General features: G+C 41.7%; 1 protein-coding gene across 1 annotated transcript in view; it reads right to left on the minus strand.

Moving 5' to 3' along the window:
- Nucleotides 1-8,190: 8,190 nt before the first annotated feature.
- The window catches only part of LOC141116339 (uncharacterized), a 106,947-nt gene continuing 88,277 nt past the window's right edge, over nt 8,191-26,860 (minus strand). The window contains exons 6-9 of the mRNA XM_073608598.1: nt 26,096-26,264; nt 22,959-23,063; nt 15,878-16,054; nt 8,191-8,861 (exon numbers count right to left, since the gene is read on the minus strand). Of these exons, the coding sequence (XP_073464699.1) occupies nt 8,857-8,861; nt 15,878-16,054; nt 22,959-23,063; nt 26,096-26,264 (456 nt within the window). The 3' untranslated portion in view covers nt 8,191-8,856. The remainder of the gene's footprint in view (nt 8,862-15,877; nt 16,055-22,958; nt 23,064-26,095; nt 26,265-26,860) is intronic.

The following is a 26,860-nucleotide window of genomic DNA, read 5'->3' on the forward strand; positions in this document are numbered from 1 at the left end:
CGGTTTTACCCCCCGCTAGCGGCCGAGAAAGGGTTAAAAACCACCGCAAAGCGCCTCTGCAGAGGCGCATTGCCGGCGGTATAGCCGCGCCGTCCCATTGATTTCAATGGGCAGGAGCGGTAAAGGAGCGGTATACACACCGCTCCTTCACCGCTCCGAAGATGCTGCTAGCAGGACTTTTATTACCGTCCTGGCAGCGCATCGCTCCAGTGTGCAAGCCCTCGGGGCTTTCACATAGGAATACATGCAGCGGCACTTTCAGGGCGGTTTGCAGGCGCTATTATTAGCGCAATAGCGCCTGCAAACCGCCCCAGTGTGCAAGGGCTCTAAAAAGTTGTTGCACTTGAAGTTAATTTGTATTGCAATTATCTGTAGAGGGGTTTCTACCATCCCTGCTAAGTTTAACCAGTTACCAACCGGCCCATAGCCGAATGACGGCTGCAGGGCAGTTGGATAACTCTGGGTGGACGTACTATGACGTCCTCCCAGAATTCCCCTCTCGCGCGCCCCCTGGGGCGCGCACCCGAACACATCCGTGACCGCCGGGGCATCATGGATCCCGGTAAATGGCCGCTGATCGCGGCCGTTTACCATGTGATCGAGCCGCGCGATCACATGTAAACAGACCGGCGTCATCTGATGACGCCGGTTCCTCTCCTCCCCTCCTGTGTACCGATCGGTACACAGTGAGCGGGGAGCGGGATGGATGGATGTCTGCAGCGCTGTGGGCTGTATGTGTAGTGCCCACAGCGCTGCACAGAGACATCCATCCATCCATGCTCAGCCATCCCTCACTACTAATGCTGTGCAATACCCTGCAATACCCCCACAATACTCTGCAATACCCCCACAATACTCTGCAATGCTGTGCAATACTCTGCAATACCCCCACAATACTCTGCAATACCCCCACAATACTCTGCAATGCTGTGCAATACTCTGCAATGCCCCCACAATACTCTGCAATGCTGTGCAATACTCTGCAATGCTGTGCAATACTCTGCAATGCCCCCACAATACTCTGCAATGCTGTGCAATACTCTGCAATGCTGTGCAATACTCTGTAATGCTGTGCAATACTCTGCAATGCCCCCACAATACTCTGCAATGCTGTGCAATACTCTGCAATGCCCCCACAATACTCTGCAATGCTGTGCAATACTCTGCAATGCCCCCACAATTCTCTGCAATGCTGTGCAATACTCTGCAATGCCCCCACAATACTCTGCAATGCCCCCGCCATACTCTGCCATGCCCCCGCCATACTCTGCCATGCCCCCGCCATACCCCGCCATACTCCGCAATACCCCGCCATACTCCGCCATACCCCGCCATACTCCGCCATACCCCGCCATACCCCGCCATACCCCGCCATACTCCGCCATACTCCGCAATACCCCGCCATACTCCGCAATACCCCGCCATACCCTGCCATGCTGAGCCATTCTCGGCTGTACTCGCCCTCTGTATGTGGCCAGGCTGTGGAAGTCTCACACATGGGGTATCGCCGTACTCAGGAGGAGCAGGAAAATCTATTTTGGGGTGTCATTTTTGGTATGTACATGTTATGTGGTAGAAATATTGTATAAATGGACAACTTTGTGTTAAAAAAAAAAAGTTTTAACCACTTCCCGCCTGCCGGCCGTCATACAACGTCCTTGACTTTGTGCGGAGATATCTGAATGATGGTTGCAGCTACAGGCATCATTCAGATATCAGCTTTTTCAGCCGGCGATTCCCTACACCATGAGAACGATCATAGCAGCTGTTCCACTGCTTGATCGTTCTTACGGGAGGCGAGAGGGGACGTCCCCCCTTCCCGCCGCCTTGCGGTGCTTCTACCGACTCACCGCTACGATCTAAGCCAGGATCTTTTTTTTTTTTTTTTTTTTTTTTAATTTCAGGCTTCCCAGCCTAGAAGTGAGATGTGGGGTCTTATTGACCCCATATCTCACTGTAAAGAGGACCTGTCATGCCATATTCCTATTACAAGGATGTTTATATTCCTTGTAATAGGAATAAAAGTGGTCAAAATTTTTTTTTTTTGGAAAAAAGCATCAAACTAAAATAAATAAAGTAAAATGAACAATAAAAAAAAAAAAAAAATTTTTAAAGCGCCCCAGTCCCTGTGTGCTCGCATGCAGAAGCGAACGCATACGTAAGTCCCGCCCACATATGAAAACGGTATTCAAACCACACATGTGAGGTATCGCTGCGATCGGTAGAGCGAGAGCAATAATTTTGGCCCTAGACCTCCTCTGTAACTCAAAACATGTAACCAGTAAAAAATTTTAAAGCGTCGCCTATGGGGATTTTTGAGTAACAAAGTTTGGCGCCATTCCACAAGCGCGTGCAATTTTGAAGGGTGATATGTTGGGTATCTATTTACTCGGCGTAACTTCATCTTTCACATTATGCAAAAACATTGGGCTAACTTTACTGTTTTGGTTTTTGTAAAGCACAAAACAGTTTTTTTTCCAAAAAAAAGCGTTAAAAAAATTGCTGCGCAAATACCGTGCGAGATAAAAAGTTGCAACGACCGCCATTGTATTCTCTAGGGTCTTTGCTAAAAAAACATATATAATGTTTTGGGGTTCTAAGTAATTTTCTAGCTAATAAATGGTGATTTTTACATGTAGGAGAGAAATGTCAGAATTGGCCTGGGTGCTCCAGAACGCCTGAAGGTGCTCCCCTGCATGTTGGGCCTCTGTATGTGGCCACGCTGTGTAAAAGTCTCACACATGTGGTATCACCATACTCGGGAGTAATAGCAGAATGTGTTTTGTTGTGTAATTTGTGGTATGCATATGCGGTCTGTGAGAAATACCCTGCTAATATGACAATTTTGTGGAAAAAAAAAAAAAAAGTAAAAAAAAAACCTTGATTTTGCAAAGAATTGTGGGAAAAAATGACAACTTCAAAAAACTCACCATGCATCTTTCTAAATACCTTGGAATGTCTTCTTTCCAAAAAGGGGCCATTTGGGGGGTATTTGTACTTTTCTGGCATGTTAGGGTCTCAAGAGATGAGATAGGCCGTCAGTACTTCAGGTGTGATCATTTTTCAGATATTCGCACCATAGCTTTTGGACTCTATAACTTTCAAAAAGACCAAATAATATCCACCGATTTGGGTTATTTTTACCAAAGATATGTAGCGGTATAAATTTTGGCCAAAATATATGAAGAAAAATTACTAATTTGCAAAATATTATAACAGAAATGAAGAAAAATGTATTTTTTTACAGATTTTTCTGTCTTTTTTCTTTTACGGCGCAAAAAATAAAGAACCCAGCAGTGATTAAATACCACCAAAAGAAAGCTCTATTTGTGTGAAAAAAAGGACAAAGATTTCATAAAGATACAGTGTTGCATGACTGAGTAATTGTCATTCAAAATGTGAGAGCACCAAAAGCTGAAAATTGGTCTAGTTAGGAAGGGGGTTTAAGTGCCCAGTTGTCAAGTGGTTAAAAAAATGTATGTCGTATTCTTCTTTTGATGTGTATTACATGTGAAATCACATATCACTGAAATTATTGCACTTGAAGTTAATATGTATGTCAAATATCTATAGGAGGGGTTTCCACCATTCCTGCTAAGTTTCATTTATATGTCTTTTTTCAGTTTGATGTGTATTATATGTGACGTTACATATCACAGAGACTGGTATTGTGGTAATATTGAAGTTTATTGAGATTTCAATACATTAGAGGGTTCCACCATTATTGTTAAGTTATTGATCAGTAAGTTGGCACTACACTTTTTTTTGTGGTGTGGGAATACATAGCAATGCTTAGCAACAAGCCTTTTACTGACACTTTTTTATTTTACCGCCAGTAATTTATTGTAAATAGTAGTGTGGTGATTACCTATTATACTAACGATCGGCATGTGGCATTAATAATAATCGACAGATTTCAGTTGTGCCCCACCAGGCCGGCCCCCCATGAACAATGTGCCTGGCTGCTGAGTTCATCTCCCCAACCCTGCAAACAGTGCACTGATGGGCACTGACTGGCAGAACTGATGGGAACTGATTGGCAGCACTGATAGGTAGCACTCATGGGCACTGATTGGCACTGATAGGCGACACTGATTGGTAGCACTGATGGGCACTGATCAGTACCACTGATTGACACTGATAGGCACCACTGATTGGCAACACTGATGGCCACTGATTGGCACTGCTTGATGGCACTGATAGGTGGCACTTATTGGCACTAATACGCAGCACTGATGGACAGAACTGATTGGCACTGATAGGCAACACTGATTGGCACTGATCCGTGGCACTGATTGGAAGCACTGATTGGCACTGATAGGCAGCACTGATTGGCACTGATAGGTAGCATTTGTTGGCACTGATAGGGAGCACTGATTGGCAGCACAGGTGGGCGCTGATAGGCAGCACTGATGGGCACTGATAGGCAGCACCGATGGGCAGCACTGATGGATACTGATAGGTGGCACTAATGGGCAGCACTGATGGGCACTCATTGGCACTGATAGGTGGCACTGATTGGAAGCACTGATTGGGACTGATTGGCAGCACTGATATGAAGTATTGGTTGGCACTGATTGGCAGCACTGATTGGCACTCATAGGCATCACTGATTGGCACTGACAGGTGGAAATGATTGGCACTGATAAGCAACACTGATTGGCAACACTGATGGGCACTGATTGGCAGCACAGATGGGCACTAACAGGTGGCAATGATTGGCACTGATAAGCAACACTGATTGGCAACACTGATGGGCACTGATTGGCAGCACAGATGGGCACTAACAGGTGGCATGCTAGGCAGCACTGATGGGCACTGATTGGCACTGATAGGCAGCACTGATGGGCACTGATAGGCAACACTGATTGACAGCTCTGATGGGAACTGATAGGCAGTGCTGATAAGCACCGATAGGCAGCACTGATGGGCACTGATTGGCACTGATATGTGGCACTGATTGGAAGCACTGATAGGCAGCACTGATTGACACTGATATGCAACACTGATGGGCAGCACTGATGGGCACTGATAGGCAGCACTAATGGGCACTGATTGGCACTGATAGATGGCACTGATAGGCAACAGTGATTGGCATCACTGATGGGCACTGATATGTGGCACTAATTGGAAGCACTGATAGGCAGCACTGATTAGCACTAATAGGTGGCACTGATTGGAACCACAGATGGTCACTGATAGGCAGTGCTTATGAGCACTGATAGGCAGCACTGATTGGCACTGATATGTGGCATTGGTTGATACTGATAGGCAGCACTGATTGGCAACACAGGTGGGCACTGATAGGCAGCACTGGTGGGCACTGATTGGCACTGATAGGCAGCACTGATGGGCACTAATAGATGGCACTGATTGGCAGCACAGATTGGCACTGATAGGCAACACTGATTGGCAGCACTGATGGTCACTGATACGCGTCACTGATAGGCAGCACTGATGGGCACTGATTGGTGGCACTGATTTGAAGCACTGATTGGGACTGATAGGCAACACTGATTGGCACTGATAGGTGGCATTGGTTGGCACTGACTGGCAGCACCGATTAGCACTGATAGGCAACACTGATTGGCGGCACTGATTGGCAACACAGATGGGCACTGATTTAGAGTTAGTTTTAAGCTGAACTTCTACTTTAATACAACCATGATTTTTGGTCTGTGAACTAAAGTAGCTCAGTCCCCCTTAGCAAAATTGACATTTTATTTTTTATGGTGGCACTACACAAATATACAAAGTGAACAAAATGAAAAGTTGACACATGAAAGCTATCTGTTTTGTGCTTTAGACTGCAGGGGGAGGTTTTATAGCGGCACTCCAGATTCTTTGTACACGGGTCTATGGAGAATGTTAATTTGCAATTTAATTTTTTCTCTGTAGATTTGTGCAAACCATCTTTTTAACATTGTCGTGATCATGAATAATAGGTGAATTTAGGGCCACACAGATTTGCTGCAGTAAAATGCCATAGTGCTATTCATTTTGAATGACACCCTAATGCTCTAATACAATGAAACCCATCTGTGTTGTGGCACACCATAATACACAGTAATGCACATCCTGAGGCAAATAAAATGCATGTCCAATTTTTCACTGTGAAATGAAAAGTCTGTCTTAAATACACACACATTCAAGTGTTTGTATTAATTGTGTAAAATTCTGTGCTGCTTTCAATACCACCACAAAGTACAATATCTTATAGTGCTATATATATATCTATATATATATATAGATATATATATATATCTATATATTTATATAGATATATATATATATATATATATATATATATATATATATAACTATATATATAGATATATAGATATATATATCTATATATCTAGATATATAGATATATATATCTATATATCTATATATATCTATATAGATATATAGATATATATAGATATATCTATATATCATTCATAACTGATTACTTCATAAACCATTTTGAAAACAATATTAATAGCGATAATAGTAATAGTCAATTATATATTCCTAATAGATAACTTCATCAAAGTCCAATACACAGTAATTAATAGTGGTTACAGTTCATATTATCTTTATAAGTCCACAAAGTCTCCAAGATATTTCCACGTGTTTAAATTTCTGTGTGGAACCCTTTACCTTTCACCAACGGATTCAAACTATAAAGTGCAAAATGTAATGTATTCAATCCATGAAGTGCAAAAAAAACCCACCCTGTGTTTCTTATAGTCTCCCAGAACGTTCACCTTAGATATGTGTCAATTGCGCATGTATTAACCGATTCACCTTGTGTTTCCCCTTCTTTAGATGGGTACCACTCTCTCCTACCATACATATGGGTCCCTCTCTGGTTCACTCCTCCTTATTATGCAGGATGTATGTGTGGCTCCTTTAATATCACCCACAAAATGTATTAATGTCACAATATATTAGCACTTCCTGTCTCTGAGGGCATGGCTTAAAAAAACTTTAAAGGAGTTGTAAAGTCTCAAGGTTTTTCACCTTAATGCATTCTATGCATTAAGGTAAAAAACCTTCTGTGATGCAGCAGCCCCCCAGAGCCCTCATTTTTCTTACCTGAACCCGATAGTTCCAGCGTCGAGGATGAGCCCAGCAGTCTCTTGTTCCTATTGGATAGATTGATAGCAGCAGAAGCCTTTGGCTGCCGCTGCTGTCAATCAAGTCCAGTGACACGGGAGTCGGTGCGGGGCCGAGTCCTGCTGTCTGTGTCAATGGATACAGCAGTAGGACTTGGGAGCACACCCGCATGAGTGCCCCCATGGAAACCAGCTCTCCGTGGGGGCACTTAATGAAGAGGAGGGGCCAGGAGCCCAGAAAAGGAGTATCGGGACCACTCTGTGCAAAACCCTTGCACAAAGAAGGTAAGTATAACATGTTTGTTATTTAAAAAAAAAAAAAAAAACCTTTACAATCACTTTAAGTTAACCCTGTTCCTTCTGGTCTGATATTTTTATATGGAAAAAGGAATGGCTGCACACCGAGGTAACGAAAAGTCCTTTATTCTTCTTCCATAAAAGCAAAGTCACACAGGACAGTAGCAAGTGCATCAAGTAGATGTGTTTCACACGATTACATTGTGCTTTTTCATTAGGGTATGTTCCAGTGCCACACCACAGTTTCTGCATGTGAGAAGCTACATTCCAGGGTGATTGGACAACACTTGGAGGATCTCCCCATTACAGCTGGTCTTGTCTTCACCGCAAAGATAGACGCCACATCATGATCATCCGTGCAACTAAACTTTGCTGCAACATTCTTCTGGAGGTATCTCTAATAATACCTATATATACCCAGGTATAGGTACCCAGGTATATGTACCGCTTGTACATTGGATGTATGTAATGTTATTTATTTTTTCTTATATAAAGCCTGTATTATTTCCATACCTATGCTTAATCCTATATGCTGATTGCAGTCGTTCCTCTGCTCCCAATTACTTTGATTAGATTACTGGCTGATTTCCCAGGAAAACTTGGTGAAGGTTCTGGATCCCTTAGTTATCTACAAGGTTAATGCAATGTCCTGTTTGGGTAGGGTCAATTCTCATACCCCCCCAAAAAAGAGGGTTAAATATGTACACTTAGGCCTGGGATTGGGGGGGCAGGAGGGGCAACTGTGGGTGAATTTTGTTTTGAGTTATTAGTTTTATTTTAAAATGCTATATATAGTTTCCTGTTTTGAAAAGACACTGACTTATGTGCAATAAATGGGTGAGGGTTGGGCACAGTTTGGTACGTTCACTCTGGGCACTGTCTATCCTTCCCTTTTTCTACTAAAGAAAGGCATTTTCATTCCTGGTCTCCATTTATGTTGTTAGAGATATTTTAATGGGGCCCCAGATACCAGTAAATTCTAACAATGGGTTTAATCTTTCCCCACATCTAAAGCTAAAGAAACAAAAGTAAAAAGTATATGTACAACTGAAAGCGAAAGGTATATTCCAATTAAATTGTTATTTATTTTTACCAGCATAAAGTACAAGGCAGATACTTATTTTCCAAGCTGTAAAAGTTTGCAAGGCAATTTGTACATTAATTGAACTGAAAGACAGCCACCATTATCCAAGAATAAAATACCAACATTAAAACTGAAGGGTAATGTTGTACATTTATTGAAATCACAAACTAGAAAACAACAACTTCATTCTTTTATTTGTTGTAAACTTTTTACATAGACTACATGTAAAATGTTCGCTATTTGTTTCATTTAAAAATAAAGACACCTAAAATTTGTGTACAGTAACAGAAATATCAGTTTTAAGAATTTTATCCAGCCTTTTTCTGACTACGTCTTCTTGTGTTTTCTTCCTTCTATTTGCTTCATCTTCTTTTAATCTGAACAGATAATTAGGAAACAAAAAGAGAGGTTTCACTTGCATATGCATGTATATCATATTAAATTATGACGTCAATATGCATATAAAAATACATTTAATGTTCAGAAAGCTAGTTAATGTTGGCTCCTTTGATTGGTGGCCTAAACGTTTAGACTGCTGTGCTTCCTTTGGATGCAATACATGAATTGCTGTTGCTCTCTATTGTATGTGCTGTAAAAACCTTAGTTCTCTCATTTCCATGCAACCGAAATAGTGCTGCATTTTCCAATTGGTAGACCCAATTAAGGGAATGTATATATATATATATATATATATATATATATATATATATATATATATATATATATATATATAATATAAGTTAATTGTGAAATATGCTGTATGTGTTAAAATGTTGTAGATATTTTTATTAATGTATGTTGTCAGATGTCCCCCCCAGTGTCAGCTTTGCTGCAAAATGGTCACGTGAGCGTATTCGCACATACAGACATTGGTGGAAGACCATTGGCTGAAGAAACCTTCCAGTGGACAGGGCAGATCTGTTTGCTCTTTTAAGGATGTTCGTTTATGCCTCACCAAGAGACAGGCCACCTCATAGTGATTGCATTAACGCTCCTAGCAAACAGATCTGCGTACATGGAAACCATAGCATAACCATACAAAAATTATAGCCCACTGAGCCATGATAGAGTACGGCTCGCGTCATTGGTAGTGGTGGGAATGAGCACACGATCACGTTCAGAGCCCTATAAGTAGTGTTCAAATTGTGAGACACTTTTTGTCTCAACAGGAAGCTAGCCGCATGGCTCTGCACATGACCATCTGCACACATCACTACTGGAATTCTATTTGAAGGAATACAAGTGTTTGATTGGCTGATTCTGAAGCCACCACCTTCCTCTTGTTATTCATGTTTACAGTATAAATGAAAAGAGCAGATGCTGCTAGGGAGGATTTGGCTAAGCTCAATGTGATACAAGCGTGTGTCTGTGTTACTTGAAGATATACAAGCGCTCTTTTTCTGGCATTATACAAGAAAGCTATGACTGTGAGAAGCTTATAAAACTTCCATTAGAAAAAAACTTAATTTAGTAATTATATCAATAAGTGTTAATGTTTTAGAAGAAAGTTTTCTGAAGCAAGCATATTTACTCATGACATATACAAGTTCTGCTTCTTAATTAGCAGTTCTACATAATATTTGAGCCCTACTGCTCCTCTTCACTACATAAGGCTGGCCACACACTATACAATTTTATTATTCAATTTCCTTTAGATTTACCTTCAACTATGTAGTGCACAGACCTGCCTGATTGCATACAAATTGAAAGGGTTTAGCTTTGACCTCGTATTTGGTAAATCGAAAGAAAAATTGTACAACAAGATTGTATAATGTATGGCCAGCCTAAGTCCAATGGTTAACTGACTCATATAAAACAGTGCACTCCTTGTGTGCCTGACATTTTATCTTATAAACTGTAAGGCAGCCCACACATGGAACGACATTGGCTTGTTCCTGCTGAATCAGCCAAATTTTGATCCATGTATGGGTTGTTCTTGCTTAAGAGAATTTTATCTGGTGATCAATTCTTCACAATGGGGACAGTCGGTACACTTTCGCTCAACCAGAGCATTGCAGCCAACTGGCTGCACTGCTGATCAGTATATTCTGGCAGTGGGGCAGTCCCGCTGCCAAAATACAATAGCACAGCGGACAGGTTCCCCCAATGGCCTAGAATGTGTGGATGGGGAATAATTTTTTTTTTTTTGACCAGCTGACTGGCTGATAAAAAAAAAAGCTAAAGGCATTTAGACAGGGTCATGGTAGGCACTCTTGCTCTAGTAGCTTGTCTACAGATGAAAAATTACTTTACACAAAACACAGGAAACATAGCTCATACTAAGTGCTCACTGTAAATACTCTTTAATTCCCCTTTAAGGATCAGAGATGCTTTACTTACCAAATCTAGAAACCATTTTTACACAAGAAACATTTACTTCAATATGTTAGACCATACTGCGACTGTGGTACCTTGCTTTTTGTTTGTAACAATCATTTTTATGTGAATATTACATAGATTGAAGGATATAGGGAAATACATGTACTGTATATCAATCAAAAGTAATAATACCTCTCAGGTCATGCATGCTGTTTGAGCTAATGAGCCTTGGTAACCCTAGAACATCTGATTGGGACACAGCATAAGTTAAAACTTTAGGGTACCCGTGACTATAATATTATACAAATGTGTGCTGTCCAAGCTGAGAGTCCATAACACTATACAGCGGGGACACGCACATAGTGATGTATGTAGTATATGCAGTCAACTGCAGATGTGTGACCCAATGCATCAGCCTGACAGTTCAAGATTCAGGTGATTGATCAGCCAGTCCTTAATCTGCTCATTAATACCCTATATATGAGCATCTACAACTTTCCTAATAGTATTTAACCAGATATTTAACAAGTTTTGATTTGATGGACTTTTTGCTAACAGAATGCCTACAGTAAACACATTCCTTTAAATTCACAGACTTTTCCTAATTATAACCCTAATTTAAATTGTACATATTTTTATTTCAGTGATTTTCATAGCTTCTAAAATACTGTAAATAATGACACTGCTTGCAGAGTTTTGTTTTTTATGAAGTCGTGTTTCAGCTGTGAATGAATGTGCCTATAAACATAAGAAGACAGAAGATTCAGGCACTAAATTGCTGTTCTTTATAATGATCAGTTTATAAAAATGCACATTTGTGTTGGCTAAGCATGCATTCCCTGTAGAAAAACAATAGCGGCAAGCTAGGAAAATCTAATGTAGCTGATTTTTACATCCAAAATTGGTCAGCTAGAAAGAAGTCTGCACTGATGACATGGTATTCATAAGCTTGTAAGAATTTCCCAGTCAGCTGGTAATGGTCACATTACATATTTAGTCAACCTAGTAATCTAATTGACATATGTATACATGGACAAACTCAAGATAAGCAGGTGTGGTTGAGGATGTAACAGGCTTTACATGTCCAAAGCCACAGAGAAAGGTGTAATAAGAAAACGTGATGTAAAAAGTACAACAAAAATAACCTATATGCAATAATTTTGTATTCATCTGGATGCTTAAAAATGATAATTGGTTTATCTGGGATACTTCAAGCTAAACAAATATTGCCTAAATACAGGAGCCATGTGTACTTTTATGTAGCCCTTGCTGGCGGCCACTTTATGCCACAGAAGCCGATCAGCCTGGGCATTTTTAACACTGGATCACAGCTTGTCTCTCTCCTCAGCCATTGACTGACAGGCCTGTCAGAGGAAATAGGAGAAAGCAGGTTGTTGGATAGCTGCATCTTTGGCCAGACTTTAGCTCTGCCCACTGATACAGAAGGGAGGGGGGAGTGGGCAGCCAGGTCTGGGCATATAAGGGGTGATAGGTGATTGACCGGAGGGCTGCCAGGAGCCCATGGAGAAAGAGGAACAATACAGAGCAGTACAGAGAGGATTAAGCTTGGGGGAGAGAGCAGGTTTTAAAGCAGCTGTGATGTGTGCTAAGGGAGATAGCAGTAAGGACCAAGTGCTAAGGACAGTCTGCCAGGCTGCAGAGTGGTGGTGCTGATCAAGATGGCCTTTTGGATTTCAGTTATAGCCACAGGCTTGAGAGGGGAAGCCCAGGGCATCGTGGGCTACCTCTCACCTGGCTTCTAGAGATGTGTAAGAAACATGGAAGCAACAAGGAAAGGAGTGGCCTTTGTTGTGAATGCCACCTTCCACATGATTGAGACAGTATTCATGAGACTGATTGGAGTTAGGATGATATCTGTGAAGTACTGGTGTGGTGAGAGGCCTGGGGCACCCTTATATATAGTGAACTTGTTGCTGTCACTGGTGGTCTGTCTAAGAGGACTGCATTGCCCTTCCTTTACATGTGGATTACAAGTACACTTGTGTGACAGACCTAACCGGGACAGGGGCTTTGGGTGAGGGGACAGCACAGTAGCCTTTTGTCTTCTGACTATGGGCCCTGGCATTTAAAGGGAGCTACGAGCATTCAGGAAGATGTCCCGTTATATAATGCAAGATGACATGTTATTACCACATTTAACAGAGAAGGAAGTCATGATGGTCTCTGTCAACTTGAAACTCAGTGAGAACATGGATGTGAAAAGAAAGCTGGTTAATGAGATTTGGACATCCCCGGGTCTTCTTGAATGCTGGGAAACTGTTGCTGAACTGTCTGGGGTGGGGAATTTCTGTGACTGCTAGTCATACTGATAAGACTTCTCTAGGTGCCTTGCTGTTAATTAGATTACTGTTTAATTAGATAACTGTAAACTGTTATTTGGATTGTTGTTTGATGTTTGCAATGTTTATGTGGTGACTGCCCCTGTTTTTGAAGTATAAAAAGAACCCGTATTTCTGTTCAGTGAAGGTTTTTTTTTGTTTTTACCTCAATATCTTGTATTTGAATGATGCTTGGGATAAAGGGCTGGTATTAACTATTGGTCTGCTGGAAGGCTTTGGTGGGCAGGAGGCACTGTTTGGCTGAGGCGTCCAGGAAGGGTGCCAAGCGGTCTATCACAACTTGTAGGGTGAGCTCTCTAGTTTGAATTTGAGGGATCCACTGCCCTTAGGGTGCAAAGTCACCTGCAGCGTCATATTTTACAAAGGTATTTATCCTAGTTACTGCTGTTTTTTTTGTGTTAAAGGGGTTGTAAAGGTTTGTGTTTTTTCACCTTATTCCCCCCCCGTTTTACTTACCTGAACCCTCGAACTTGTCCCACAGGGACGCGCCATCTCTCTGCTAGGGGGTTCTCGGCTGTTGATTAGATTGACTGATAGCAGCGCAGCCATTGGCTCCCACTGCTGTCAATCAAATCCAACGATGCGGCCACCGGGGGGAGGGCCGACTCCTGCATTTGGCCTCTATGGACTCAGAAGCGCGCCCGCAAGGTAACCCCCCAGGAGAGTGTTTCTCCTAGGGGGTTATCTGATGCGGGGAGGAGCCAAGAGAGCCACCAAGGGACCCCAGAAGACGACGATCGGGGCCACTCTGTGCAAAACGATCTGCACAGTGGAGGTAAGTATGATATGTTTGTTATGTAAGAAAAAAAAAATTACCTTTAGTGTCACTTTAAAGTAATTCCCCCTTTGCTCACCTGGCACAATTTGGTAGGGCAGCTAGCGGAACAAATGGCATTGATAATTTTGTACTGATTGTTGTAGTATTTTATACTGTGTTAATCCTGTCATAAACAGAATGTTCTTATTGGGGCTTACTCCTGCTCAAATAAAGCCCACTTAATCGTTACTGTTGTGTTAGTATACTGTCATGTCCAGTTAGGGTGGGTCACCACTGGCAACGGCAGGAGAACTGAAAAATCCAGCAGCTCCTTAAGGAGTCATTGCTGCACTTTCTTAAATTTTGTTGTTCCTTGTGTTTTTCTTCCAGACCTGTGCAGTAATACTTGCAGTTTGTCTTTGTGCAGGAGCTTTCTGTAATCAAGAACGGTCACAGTTGCTCCCTTACTTTGTGCAGGGTGACTTGTCTTGTACCTGACCCCCTTCCCTCCGTAGTAGGACCAACTGCTGAATCCCACCCACAGCTCTGCTCTATATACAGACTATGCGCAGCAGAGCAACGATGTCACTGCTACATGTATAAGGTAAAGATTGCAGAGGTATATGGTGCACACAAAATGGATTTATATTTTTTGTGGCTATCGTGGACTTTATTTAAATTAAAGTTTTAGTGACTGGAGCACACCCGTAACACAATTCTTTGTATTATCTTACTAAATGGATGGTTTATTAAAATACCATTATTTTATACAGAGTAAAGTGTAACTATACCAAAAAATGTAAAAACATTTAAAAAAAATAGAAATCTTTTTATACTATGAATAATTATACTGAGCTAAATCTATTTTTTTTCTTATGTTTTTCTTATGTAGCACTCTTTATTTTGGGATAATGCAGAATGATCCCCGTTGCAGTTCTTGGTGTATGGTGGGGTACAAAATAAGTTAGGTGCCAGTCACAAGTCTTTTAACCTTTTATTGCTAAACTCAATTCTGGAAGAGGGTTTAGGGGTGCAGGATATCCTAAAAGTGCACAAAAATAAGACAGGTATTCTGAAATTAGCAGTCATAGTGGGCCCTTTAAGGCCAGCCTCTTGATAATCACTGGTCTTATGAGAGAAGCCAGGCAGATACATGACCTTGTAAAAGCAGTGACTGTCCTTCTTGAATTGTAGTGGAGCCTCTACCTAGCTCCTCTGCAACACTCTTTAGCCAGAATATTCTTTACAGATGCTCCTTGCAGGTAGACTTTAGCCCAGCTCCCTCCAGTTATAAACTCCAGCAGACAGTTAAATTCCTTGGGCCTCCAGCACATCCCCAGGCTGAAGTGAGACCCAAGTAGAGATCACTCTATGCAGACATTCTCTCCAAGAAGAAATCCAAAAGGTGAGGAACGTCTCCAAAACAAAAATGTTTTTTTGCCCCAGCCATTTATCCTATTCTCAAACCATACTTCTGAGCAAAGATCTCAGGAATTGATTGGGCCACAGAAATATTTATAACCCAGTGACTGACATACAGACTACTGAAACCTCCTCAACAGTACCAGGTGGAAGCAGTTAACACACTGAGCTTTGGAAAACTTGCAGAGCCTAGAAAAATGTAAGCAAATCTCAGGCTGGTTACAGCTTAGTTGCAAAAAAAACACAATTTTATTAGGGGTACCCCAGCTTGGGGCAAGGTCCTTACACTTAAATACATTTTGATTATCCTGTCAGCCTACTGGACTTCTTCAGAGAGGGTCTGCAGTAAATCCACTGCAACATTCTCACTATTAAGAACAACACAAGGCTATGGTGCTATACAGGCTGGGAGGGTGATTATCTAGAGAAAGTGACTCGGGCACCCTCTTTAATCCCTACAAGAGTGAGCGAAGACCTTGAGAATCCCGGGGATTATTTCACGTGGGAAAACAACAGGATTTCTTCACTAGCTTACCTTTCAGAAAAAATGTTCCTATGAGTTCTGTGTATGAATACAATCTGTCATGGTCACTATCAAAATGTTGTAGCAAATCCTCCCTTGGAACCTCTTCTGCCAGGACATTTTTTATTTCATCATATGTGAGATATCCATCTGCATCTTTGTCAGCACCATAGAAAAATACCTGAAAATCTGAGCAAATGAAAAATACGTGTAAATATCTATTTTAGAATTGGAGATCAGTATTTTTGCTTTGATACACTTAGACACTAATAATATTGTAAATGTAGCCCCCTGTTCCTAAAATTGGGGCTATAGCGTAAATTTAGTTTTTGGCTGAGCTGTAAACAGCCCAGACTGATTGTATAGTTTATTTGGTTTCTGCTCTAATCTCAACTGAGTTGTGCATTTCTCACTGTTGCCAATAGGTGTCACTGGTGCCACAGGCCAGTATAAGAATTACAGCAAGGTTGAGTTAAGTAATGATTATTCTTTTTCCAGAACAGCCCAGTAGGAGGTTCCTGGCCGCCCTCCTGGCCTGAGGATGTGCTGCTGCGAGTTCTGCAAGTAGGCCCAGAAGCCTGACTGGGGCCTACTACTCCTGAGGTGGTCCTTAGGCTGTCTTGCCTGTGTGGAAGAAGCCGAGCCAAGCTGAGAAGATCCAGCAGAGGACCCTTGCTGGAGAGAGCCAGAAGGAAGGTTGGTCTCTCAGGAGGGCCTGGTTACTAATTTGGAGGATGCACCTAGACCTAAACTGGTCTTACAGTGTTGCTGGATGGCTTAAAGGTTCTGACACTGTGAAGCTGAATCCGATTCTATAATCTAAACCTTGGTAACTAGCTCCTGGCTGCTAAGTCTGTGAGAGAGGCTTGTCCAGGAGTTCTACTGGCTGCTAAGTCTGTGAGAGAGGCTTGTCTAGAAATTCTATCAGCTGCTAGGTCTGTGTGAGAGGCCTAACAAAGTATTCAAGATCTGCTAAAAGAGAAAGCTGTTTTGCCTTTGGATTCAAGGAGTCTGTAAGTGATCTGAAAATGATATCTGAAACCTCCCCTAACCCTCTCTTCTATTACTATTCTCAAGTTCCTCATTAAAGCATTGAAAAATATCTAAAATGACTGTCACCCAATTTCTGTTTTAAACTTCCCATTGAAGCCATGGACTCAGCCCTGGGGTAAATGTTAGCTCACTTCCTGCTTCTGGAGGTACCGCCATAAAAGATTTTATTTATTTTTAAAAGTTGAAAGCTAAAAACATACACACGATCTGATTAGATCAGTGTTAGAAGCCACAGCAAAGGTGGAAGATAGAAATGGACAAAGAACAAGAGAACACACAGAAACATTCATAAAACCAATAACAAAAAAGTCCGGACGCCATATACCATACACATAAAGATGGTCTGTCGAAAAAAAATTGCTTGGAAAAAATTAAAGAAATATTCCTATGAGTATTGTAGACAATCAGTATGTGTATGGCCCTCAGGGAAGACGATTCATTCATAGGCCTGACCGATACTGTAATGATGCAGGCTAATTAATGCTGAGTTTATTACTTGATATGGGTGTTTTAAAGGGTTCTAGACTTAGGTAATGACCATGATGTCCTTCTGCGTGGTTAAAATAACACTGGATCTATAATTGGGTCTGATGAACGTGGGTTGGTAGATGTGAATAGTGTTAGGAACTCTTGTAGGGACTCTAATATTCACAGAATTCAAAGTAGATTCACTGCTGGTGTATAGATCACACATGGAGCAATATACTGTCCGTGATTGGCCAGATATTGGTGGAAAGGAGCGCTAGATGAATCAGCAAAGATAGTTTTATATGATGAATCCTGTAGTCATTACTTCAGTGTTGGTACTCAGTTTACTAGCCTTGGTATATATTGTTCCCTGTGTTCCTGCATTCATAAGCAGAGTAGACACAGCCTGCTGTGGCCGATCAGGCAATAATTAAGGCTGGTTAGACCCCATTCACACAGGGGCAACACGACTTGCAGGTCGCCTCAGCGAGGCGACCTGCAAACGACTTCCGCGGCGACTTGCAAAACGACTTCTGTATAGAAGTCTATGCAAGTCGCCCCAAGTCTGCCCCAAAGTCATACAGGAACCTTTTTCTAAGTCGGAGCGGCTTGCGTCGCTCCGATTAGAACGGTTCCATTGTACAGAACGGGAGGCGACTTGTCAGGCGACTAGGTCGCCTGACAAGTCGTCCCTGTGTGAATGGGCTCTTACTGAGTGGGAATATATACTCATAGGGAGCTGCTGTTATATGCAGGCAGGGAATCCGACAGTTCATCTAACACATACCATGCAGCAATTCAGAAAAAATAACTGGACTGCTATAGCATTGGAAGATAAAAGTTTGTACATTACCACATCCTGCAGTATTCAGATGTTTGGCGATCACTGCCGTGTTGATATTGAGCCACTGTTAGGCATCAATGGCAATCCATGGCAATCTATGTCAAGAGGTGCCAGGAGTCAATGGCTGCTACAATGAGATAATCCACGGTGGCCGCCGTTTGGATCCAGTTACGGTCCTTTTCACCTGCCGCTCCAAATCCCTGTTAGAGCGGTGCATGGCTGGATGGCATCATGTGACTGAAATGACCGGTGAACCTGCATGTTGGCCATTTGAAAGCCTACACTAAAGTGCCCCTGTATATAACATGTAAATTGAATGTGCATAGACTGCCACACTGTAACACCTTTACTAAAGAAAAAATGTTTAGGTAAATCAAATATCTATTCGTCCTTTAGAGTGCTCAATTTATAAAGCATGTGTTGAAGTGCGCACATACACAAGAGTGTATGAGTTCATTAAAAATTTTTTGCATCTAGCTATGCCCTTACCCCTACCCCTGCTAAAACCTTTCATAAGCCGATTTGTAGTTCCATACCTAGAGGAAAGGGCCTACTTTCTGACATTAATAGCTTCAGGGTTGGCACCATAGCTTCTGAGTCCCTTCCTTATAGACGCAAATGGGAAAAGCACTGCACTTTACAAGGTACTCCACAAGATTGGGCTACAATGCTAGACAATCTTCAGGCCTGTACACGATCCCTCACTGTTAACGAGACCGCAATCAGGATCCTAACCAAAGGTATTATACCCTATTTTGTATACATGCCATCTTCCCTAACTCCTCACCTTTATGTTTTCGGGGTCACCCAGTCCGAGGAACATTGTACCATATGTTTTGGTCCTGTCAAGTGCTGTAACCTGTGTGGCATGGGGTTTCTGAGATAGCTACCAAGATTGTGGGTGACCCACTCCAATTGACGTCCTCTATGTGTTTGCTTTTCAACTCTATTCCAGGGGCCTCATGCTAAGAAGGACGTCTTATCCACACAGTCTGTGATGCAACGATTTGGGCAATAGCTCTTCAATGGAAATCCACGGTAGTTCTGTTTTCTCTTATTATTGATAAGGAGAATTCTGACGCCAAGTGGAATGCCTGGAAGTTATCCCGTTCTTCTTTTCTGTCATAACTGCTTTTTTAAGGATATAACCATATATTGAGCTACTCTATTTTTTTCTTTTTCTCTGTTTTCAATTTCTGTTTTATACTATATGCCAAGCTTTATTTGTATTCTTACATTATTCTGTTAAGAAGATATAGCCATATGGCTGTTTAATGTATACTGAATCGATTGTTTCTCTTGAAAGCTTCTTATTTTTGTTTTTGTATTTTCTGTAGAATGCTGACCCTTTGGGTCATTTGTATTGTTTTCTCATGAGTATGAGTTCATACTCAGCACATACTTGTGTCCAGGATGTTTTTCTACCATCATCAGAATTACCAAATATACCAGGTACCATGGCATAACTTATATTGCACATTCTTTGTGCTCGCGAGCAGCCTTGATGCACCTGGAACTGAAATTTCATGGACAATCCAGGGGTATGAAGCTCCCTATCATATCTAACTTTAATATCAAGCTATAAGCTTAGACTGCACTACAACCTGGAAGAGAGTTTATAGGAAACTGCCTTATACAGACAATAAATTATCATTAGCTCTTTTGGCTCTGTTGTGGAAAATGTTATTAATGTATGTTGTCAGATGCCCCCCAGTGTCAGTTTTGCTGCAATACTCTCATGTGAGGGTATTCACACATACAGACACCGGTGGAAGACCATTGGATGCGGAAACCTTTCCGTGGACACGGCGGATCTGTTTGCTCTTTTAAGGATGTCTGTTTATGCCTCATCAAGGAATTGGCCACTCCATGGCGACTGCATTTCAACTCCTAAGTAAGCAGGTCTGCATACTTGGGAACCATAGCATAACCATACAATATTATGGCCCACTGGGCCATGGTATGGTACGGTTTGCATCACTGGTAGCAGTGGGAGTGTGCACACGGTTGTGTTCAAAACCATATGCTTGCCTCATGGTTTTGCACACCACCGTCTGCACACGTCACTATTGCATTTCTATTTGATTATATGCGTGTGTGTCATTGGTTCTTTTGAATCAATTCAAGTGTCTGATTGGCTGATTCTGAAGTCAGCAGCCTCTTTTGTTATCCATGTGTTTAGTATAAATAATAGCCACTTGGCTACCTGTTCAGGATTTTACACTGAGCTTGAGGTGACACCAACGTCTGTTTGTGTTACTTGGAGAGAAAGAAAGGCGCGCTTTCCCGGCATTATATAAGAGAGCTTTTTGTGCTTTTAAGCGCAAAAAAATTATATGCATATCGGGAGAAGCTTAGATTTTCCTTGACAGGCTCAGTGATATTTTAAGCTTCTGCAATGCCTACCACATTTGGAAGACTGACAGGAAGCTGCTGAATTGTTAATTATTGTTAACATTTACATTTGTTAACATTTGGGCTCTGGAGCTCTGAGAAATGAGCAGTCATCATGACTAGGTTTGCCCCGATACCACTTTTTTAAGACCGAGTACCAGTACCGATACTTTTTTCAAGTATTTGCCAATATCGATTACCAATACTTTTTTTAATGGGCACTGATGGGCCCTGATGAGGGGGCACTGAAGGGCACTGATGGGGTGGCACTTATGAGGAGGCACTAATATGCAGCACTGATGGGCACTTCTGATAGGTGGCACTGATGGGCACTGATGAGGCAGCACTGAAGGGCACTGATGGGTGGCACTGATAATGAGGCACTAATATGCAGCACTGGTGGGCACTGAACTGAGAGGTGGCACTGACTGATGGGCACTGATAGGCGGCACTTATGGGCACTGATAAGTGGCACTGATGGGCACTGATAGGCGGCACTTATGGGCACTGATAGGCGGCACTTATGAGCAATGATAGGTGGCACTGATGGGCGGCACTGATGGGCACTGATAGGGGACACAGTTGGGAACTGATAGGCGGCACTTATGGGCATTGATAAGTGGCACTGATGGGCACTGATAGGCGGCACTTATGGGTACTGATAGGCGGCACATATGAGCAATGATAGGTGGCACTGATGGGCGGCACTGATGGGCACTGATAGGTGACACTGTTGGGCACTGATAGGTGGCAGCACTGATGAGCGGGCACTGAAAGGCAGCACTGATTGGCAATTGGCATAATTTATAAGGGAGGGCACAGATTGGCCTCGCTGTAACTTATTATAATAATAAATATTAAATAATAGTTTTGTTTTCCCAAAAGACAAATGCTGGGAACATAGCGGCTGCTCCCCTTCTCCGGCCAGCTTACCTGCCACTGCCAGCATGTTGGTGACTCCCTCTGTCTTCTCTCCATCCTCTAACGTCCGGGAATGACGCCTCTTTGTTCCTGCAGGTATCGGATTAAGCATCGGAGCATTTGCACCAGTATAAGTACTCATACAAATGCTCGGTATCGGCACCGATACCGATACTAGTATTGGTAACGCTGCAACCCTAATCATAACCATTACAACTCAGTGGTCTGCAGTGCAAGATCACTGCAGTTTGGCCGATGCTGAGGCCTGAACTGGATCTGAGGCTGCTATTACTGTAACCATTATCTGTAATCAAGTTTAATAAAAAAAAAAATGAAATCCTTTTTATTGTGTATGTGTGTTGTACCGTATACCACTGGTACAATATCAAGAGGCTTAAACTGCATAAATAATGGGTTTCTTGGGGTCAGTGCAAATTACTTCCAAAGCAAATGCTGACAAGCACTAAAATTGGAGGTCCCACTGAAATCTGATCAATAAACTAAGAATTCACGATATCTGTACTCTTCATCTGAGGGTCATTGAATCAAGTCTACATCTAGAGGTTCCTCCAAGATCTGAATATTGGATTAAAAGTCCAAAGTGCTCAGACTCTTCGAGGTTGATTTACTAAAGACAAACAGGCTGTGCACTTTGCAAAGTACAGTTGATCCAGAGCTTAGTAAATGTGGTAAAGCTTCACTTCGCAAAGAATACCCAATCACGTGCAAGGAAAATAAAAATAAATTTTTTTGCTTGAACATGATTGGATGATGGAAGTCAGTAGAGCTTCTGCTCATTTACTAATCTCTGAAGCAAATGCTCTTGCAGAGTGCAAGTGCACAGTCTATTTGCCTCTAGTAAATCAACCCCTTTCTCTAAGAATCCTAGGCTTGAGCAGAAGCACTACATTTGGGCCTGGATCAAAACAGATAAAAGCTTCTGAAATGGGGCACTCTGCTCACAAATATGCCTTAGTCATGAATGCATTGGGAGTCGGGTAAGACATTCATATTTTTCAAGATATATTTATAGCATTCCTTGAACATATATTAATTATATTAGCAGTTTTTTTAACTCTAGTCTTATTAATTCAAGTGAATTTATGCAGAAGTACATGGACTTTTAATAGACTTCAACAAGGTTGGACCTATGCTCTGTGTTTATCGCTATGCTTGCAAGATACAGATACAATCAATAGAAAAGAAACAGTGTGGTGCTAGTTATTTTGTTCTACTGTACAAATAAAATATCACTGAAGGCCTATGCTTTACTTGTGCCATAAAAGCAAAAGAAAAAGCACAGAGAGAAATTGGCTGGTATCCTATCAAAAACAAAAGGCCTATTTACAGAACTGACTGTATCATGTTGCTTGAAAACACAAACCATGCAGAAATCAGAATGATGATTCTCACCTGCTCGACTTTTGAGGAACGACACTGAAATGTGATCCAGTTCTTCAGGATTATCCTTCAACTTGGTAACTGGCTGCACAGTGGTCTCTGTCTTTTTGGTAACATCTGAAATGTATTAAACAACAGTTGTTACAACAATGTGGTACAACAGGTAATTTAATGCTCACTAATGGAATTGTTTAAGTAAAGAAGTCACTTTGCTCATTCAGGGCAAAATAACAAATTCACCTGAAAGTCTGCCCCTTTGTTGTAGGTAAACATTTTACTACTTTGTGCTATTCTGTTCCCCTATTCACCAGCAGGAGCCCCCCTGTGAATTACATGGGGATGAAAGAGCATGTAGCATAAGTGTGAAAGAATTCCACGCCGACACTATGAAGTCGATTCACTATAAAAGTTGAGAATCTTCCCTGAAAAAAGTGTAAATATTCACCTCAATTATCTAGTGTGAAATGCATGTGCACATTATCGGGTATTCAAAGTCAACATGAATTTGCTTTTTACATGATTGGATAATTACAGTGAATATTCACACAATCATTTAAGTGAAGATTTTCAACTTCTTAGTAAATCAGTAAATTTTCCCACACATCTTTGTTCTGACAAGAACTCAACCCTTTTCTGACCCCTCCATAGAGAATGGCTAAAACTTGCAGGTCACAATGGTCACTCTGTAACTGAGATAAGGCAGAGTTCAGCTGATGATTACAGAGTCCATTATTTGGAGCCAGTTCACATTGGGCCAGAGGCCCATACAGTCTAAAAGACCCCTGATGTCTCATTAAAGTGAACTTGTTTTAAAAATATTATGTTACATAGGGGCCTACCTATGATAACGTTGCTTTCAATACACATGTTACACATTGCCATGCATGCTAGAGTGAGATCAATAATTTTAGGGCCATTAATCACTGTTAACCTTAAAATAATGACCTGTAGCAGCTTTTAACCACTTCAAGATTTTTATCATTTTCTTCCCACAAATAGAGCTTTCTTTTGGTGGTATTTGATCACCTCTGCAGTTTTTATTTTTTGCTAAACAAACTAAAAAAAAGTTTTTCTTTGTTTCTGTTATAAAATTTGTTTTCTCCTTCACTGACGGGCACTGATGAGTCGGCACTAATGGGCACTGATGAGGCCGCACTGATGGGCACTGATGAGTTGGCAATGATAAGGTGGCACTGATGGGCAGCTTATTGGTACATTCGGTGGGGGCTGTGCTGATAACCACTGTACTGATTATCAACACAGACCCCCCCTCTGACAGGGAGAGCTGCCGATCGGCTCTCCCTGTCAGCTCGAACCGAGGAATGCCATTTACCGGCACTTCTTGGTTCCCGCGATGATCAGCTGTGATTGGTCACAGTTGATCACATGGTAAGAAGCCTCTGTCAGAGATGCAGTGTGTCAGACTGACACGCAGCACTCGCGATTGCCCCACTGCGTGCCCCCGCGGGCGCGCGCCAACATGTTATCCTGCTGGACATCATATGATGCCCAGTCAGGATAACATAACCACTTCCCAGCCATCAATCTGTTATAGGCCGGGCGGGAAGTGGTTAATGTCCCCTAATGGAAAATATAGGGTACCAAAGTTTGTCATCATTTTACAGGCATGCAAAAATATAAAGTTTGTCACGTTTGATATCTATTTACGTGGTGTAACCTCATCCTTTATCTGTATTTTAACAAAATATTGGGTAATATATTGCGTTTGTGTGACCTAAAATTAACTTTAGTGTTATTTTTACTGAAATTTTGCACTTGATAACCTGTCACACAAATATTGTGAGACATAAACATTTGAAACAATTTTATTTTCTAGGGAGTCTGCTTTTACAGAAAATATACAATGTTTTCAAAATTCTTTTTCAAATGTGTGCAAAACATGTAAAAACAGTTCTGGAAGTGAGAGGGTTAAGGAGGCATCGTTCCAGGGGGTAGTGAGGTAAAACCGTGGGTCTGTTTTTCCTGCCTCATGACTGCAAGTGTAAACTAGGCCTTATATCCCCCCCCCCACTCACTTTTGTGCCTGCTTGCCCTCTCTTCTTGTCCCTTATAAACCTATGATTTCCAACCTCACTGTAGTTCTTTTCTTATCACATTTAAAGCAACCTCGCACTGGTCAAGCCCCTCCCCTTAACAGCCCCCTTACACAGGATTTCCTACCTTCCACATGATTCTAGATCCTTCTGTTTCTACAAGCTTCCAGCCCTCAAAAGCAGTAGTAAACCACAGGTGATTACAAAAAATAAATCCCTGCAAGGCAATGCCTTAATGTTCTAGTATGCATCGCATACTAGCACATTATAATAGATTTAACTTAGAACAAAGCCCTCTAGCACTGCAATGTCACATCTGAGATGGCTGACATCTTCCCCCAGACTTCCTTCCTTGTGGCCTCTGGCTACATGAGTGGTCGGGGGTGCGATATCGTCACTCCCACGCATGCGTGTGGGAGCCAGTGTTTCTGGCACGGCTCTGAAGGTCTGGCACTGTAAGCTGGACCTTCAGAGTGCATGCGCTGGTGATGTCATCGGCTGCATGCCCTCTAAATTTCTCCTAAACTGTGCAAGTTTAGGAGATATTCACAGTACCTACAGGTAAGCCTTATTATAGGCTTGCCTGTAGGTACAAGTAGAAGTACAGAGTTTACTACCACTTTAAACCCAACAAAGGGGCTGCAGCCTAATTTTTTTTTATCATGTGTTTAATTTGTTATTAATTGGTTGTGGTATGATGGGTGATAATGGGGTGCTAGTGAATTTCCTTTCCTATATCGGTATCGGTGATAATCTTTGTAACCAACCAATTTTAGGCATACCAAAATAACAACTGCAATCTGAAAGTTACTAGTTGCTATGCATCATAAAGTGTATGTGCAATAATCATGCAAACAGTTTTAATTGCCAACATTTTTTTATAAAGGAAACCTAAAATAACTGTTATTGCAATATGTAGATAATGGTCACTTCATCTGTTGGTGGGGAGGTAAGAATTCCATTGACAAGTTCATGATATAGTGATTATGCATTAACATAGAAGAGAGCAATGTGATGATAATAATAAACAACATACAGAATTTGTTTTCTTTTTTCACTTTATTATGTTATACCAAATTATTAGAAAATACTTACTCTGTGATGCAGTCAAAAGGCGCTCTGTCAATGTCCGACCTATGACCCCTCTTGTTGGTTTAATAGTTGCTTCACCAAAACGTTCTTCCTTTGTTTGGTTTAAATTACTTTCAATAAAGTAGATATCATCTCTCAGCTGTGCAATTTGTGAGAAAACTAGTTCCAAACCCTTTAGAAATAGAATAATAGGATTTTTTATAACAGCTTACCTGTAAAATCCTTTTCTTTCGATGGACATCACGGGACACAGAGCCACAGTAATAACTGATGGGTTATGTAGGTACCTTTAGGTATTGGACACTGGTCACAACCTAATCAGGAAGTTCAACCCCCTATATAATCCCTCCCCTTCCAGGGATACTTCAGTTTTGTAGCTAAGCAATATAAGTGTATTAGAAGAGGGGCGGGACCTCTGTGTCCCGTGATGTCCATCGAAAGAAAAGGATTTTACAGGTAAGCTGTTATAAAAAATCCTATTTTCTTTCTCGGACATCACGGGACACAGAGCCACAGTAATAACTGATGGGATGTCCCAAAGCAACTGAGGGGGGGGAAATCACAACTAAGTAGGGTGCAATCAGACCTGAGGACCTTTGACCGCTGTCTGCAGCACACTATGCCCAAAAGCGATATCCTGAGGCCCTTTCAAATCCAACTGATAAAACCTGGTGAATGTATGGACTGAAGACCAGGTTGCGGCCTTGCAGATCTGAGCCATAGGGGCCTGGTGATGCACTGCCCAAGAAGCATTAATAGGCCTTGTGG

This window comes from Aquarana catesbeiana, linkage group LG01 (assembly GCF_042186555.1).
Source record: "Aquarana catesbeiana isolate 2022-GZ linkage group LG01, ASM4218655v1, whole genome shotgun sequence".
In the NCBI taxonomy this organism is placed as follows: Eukaryota; Metazoa; Chordata; class Amphibia; order Anura; family Ranidae; genus Aquarana; species Aquarana catesbeiana.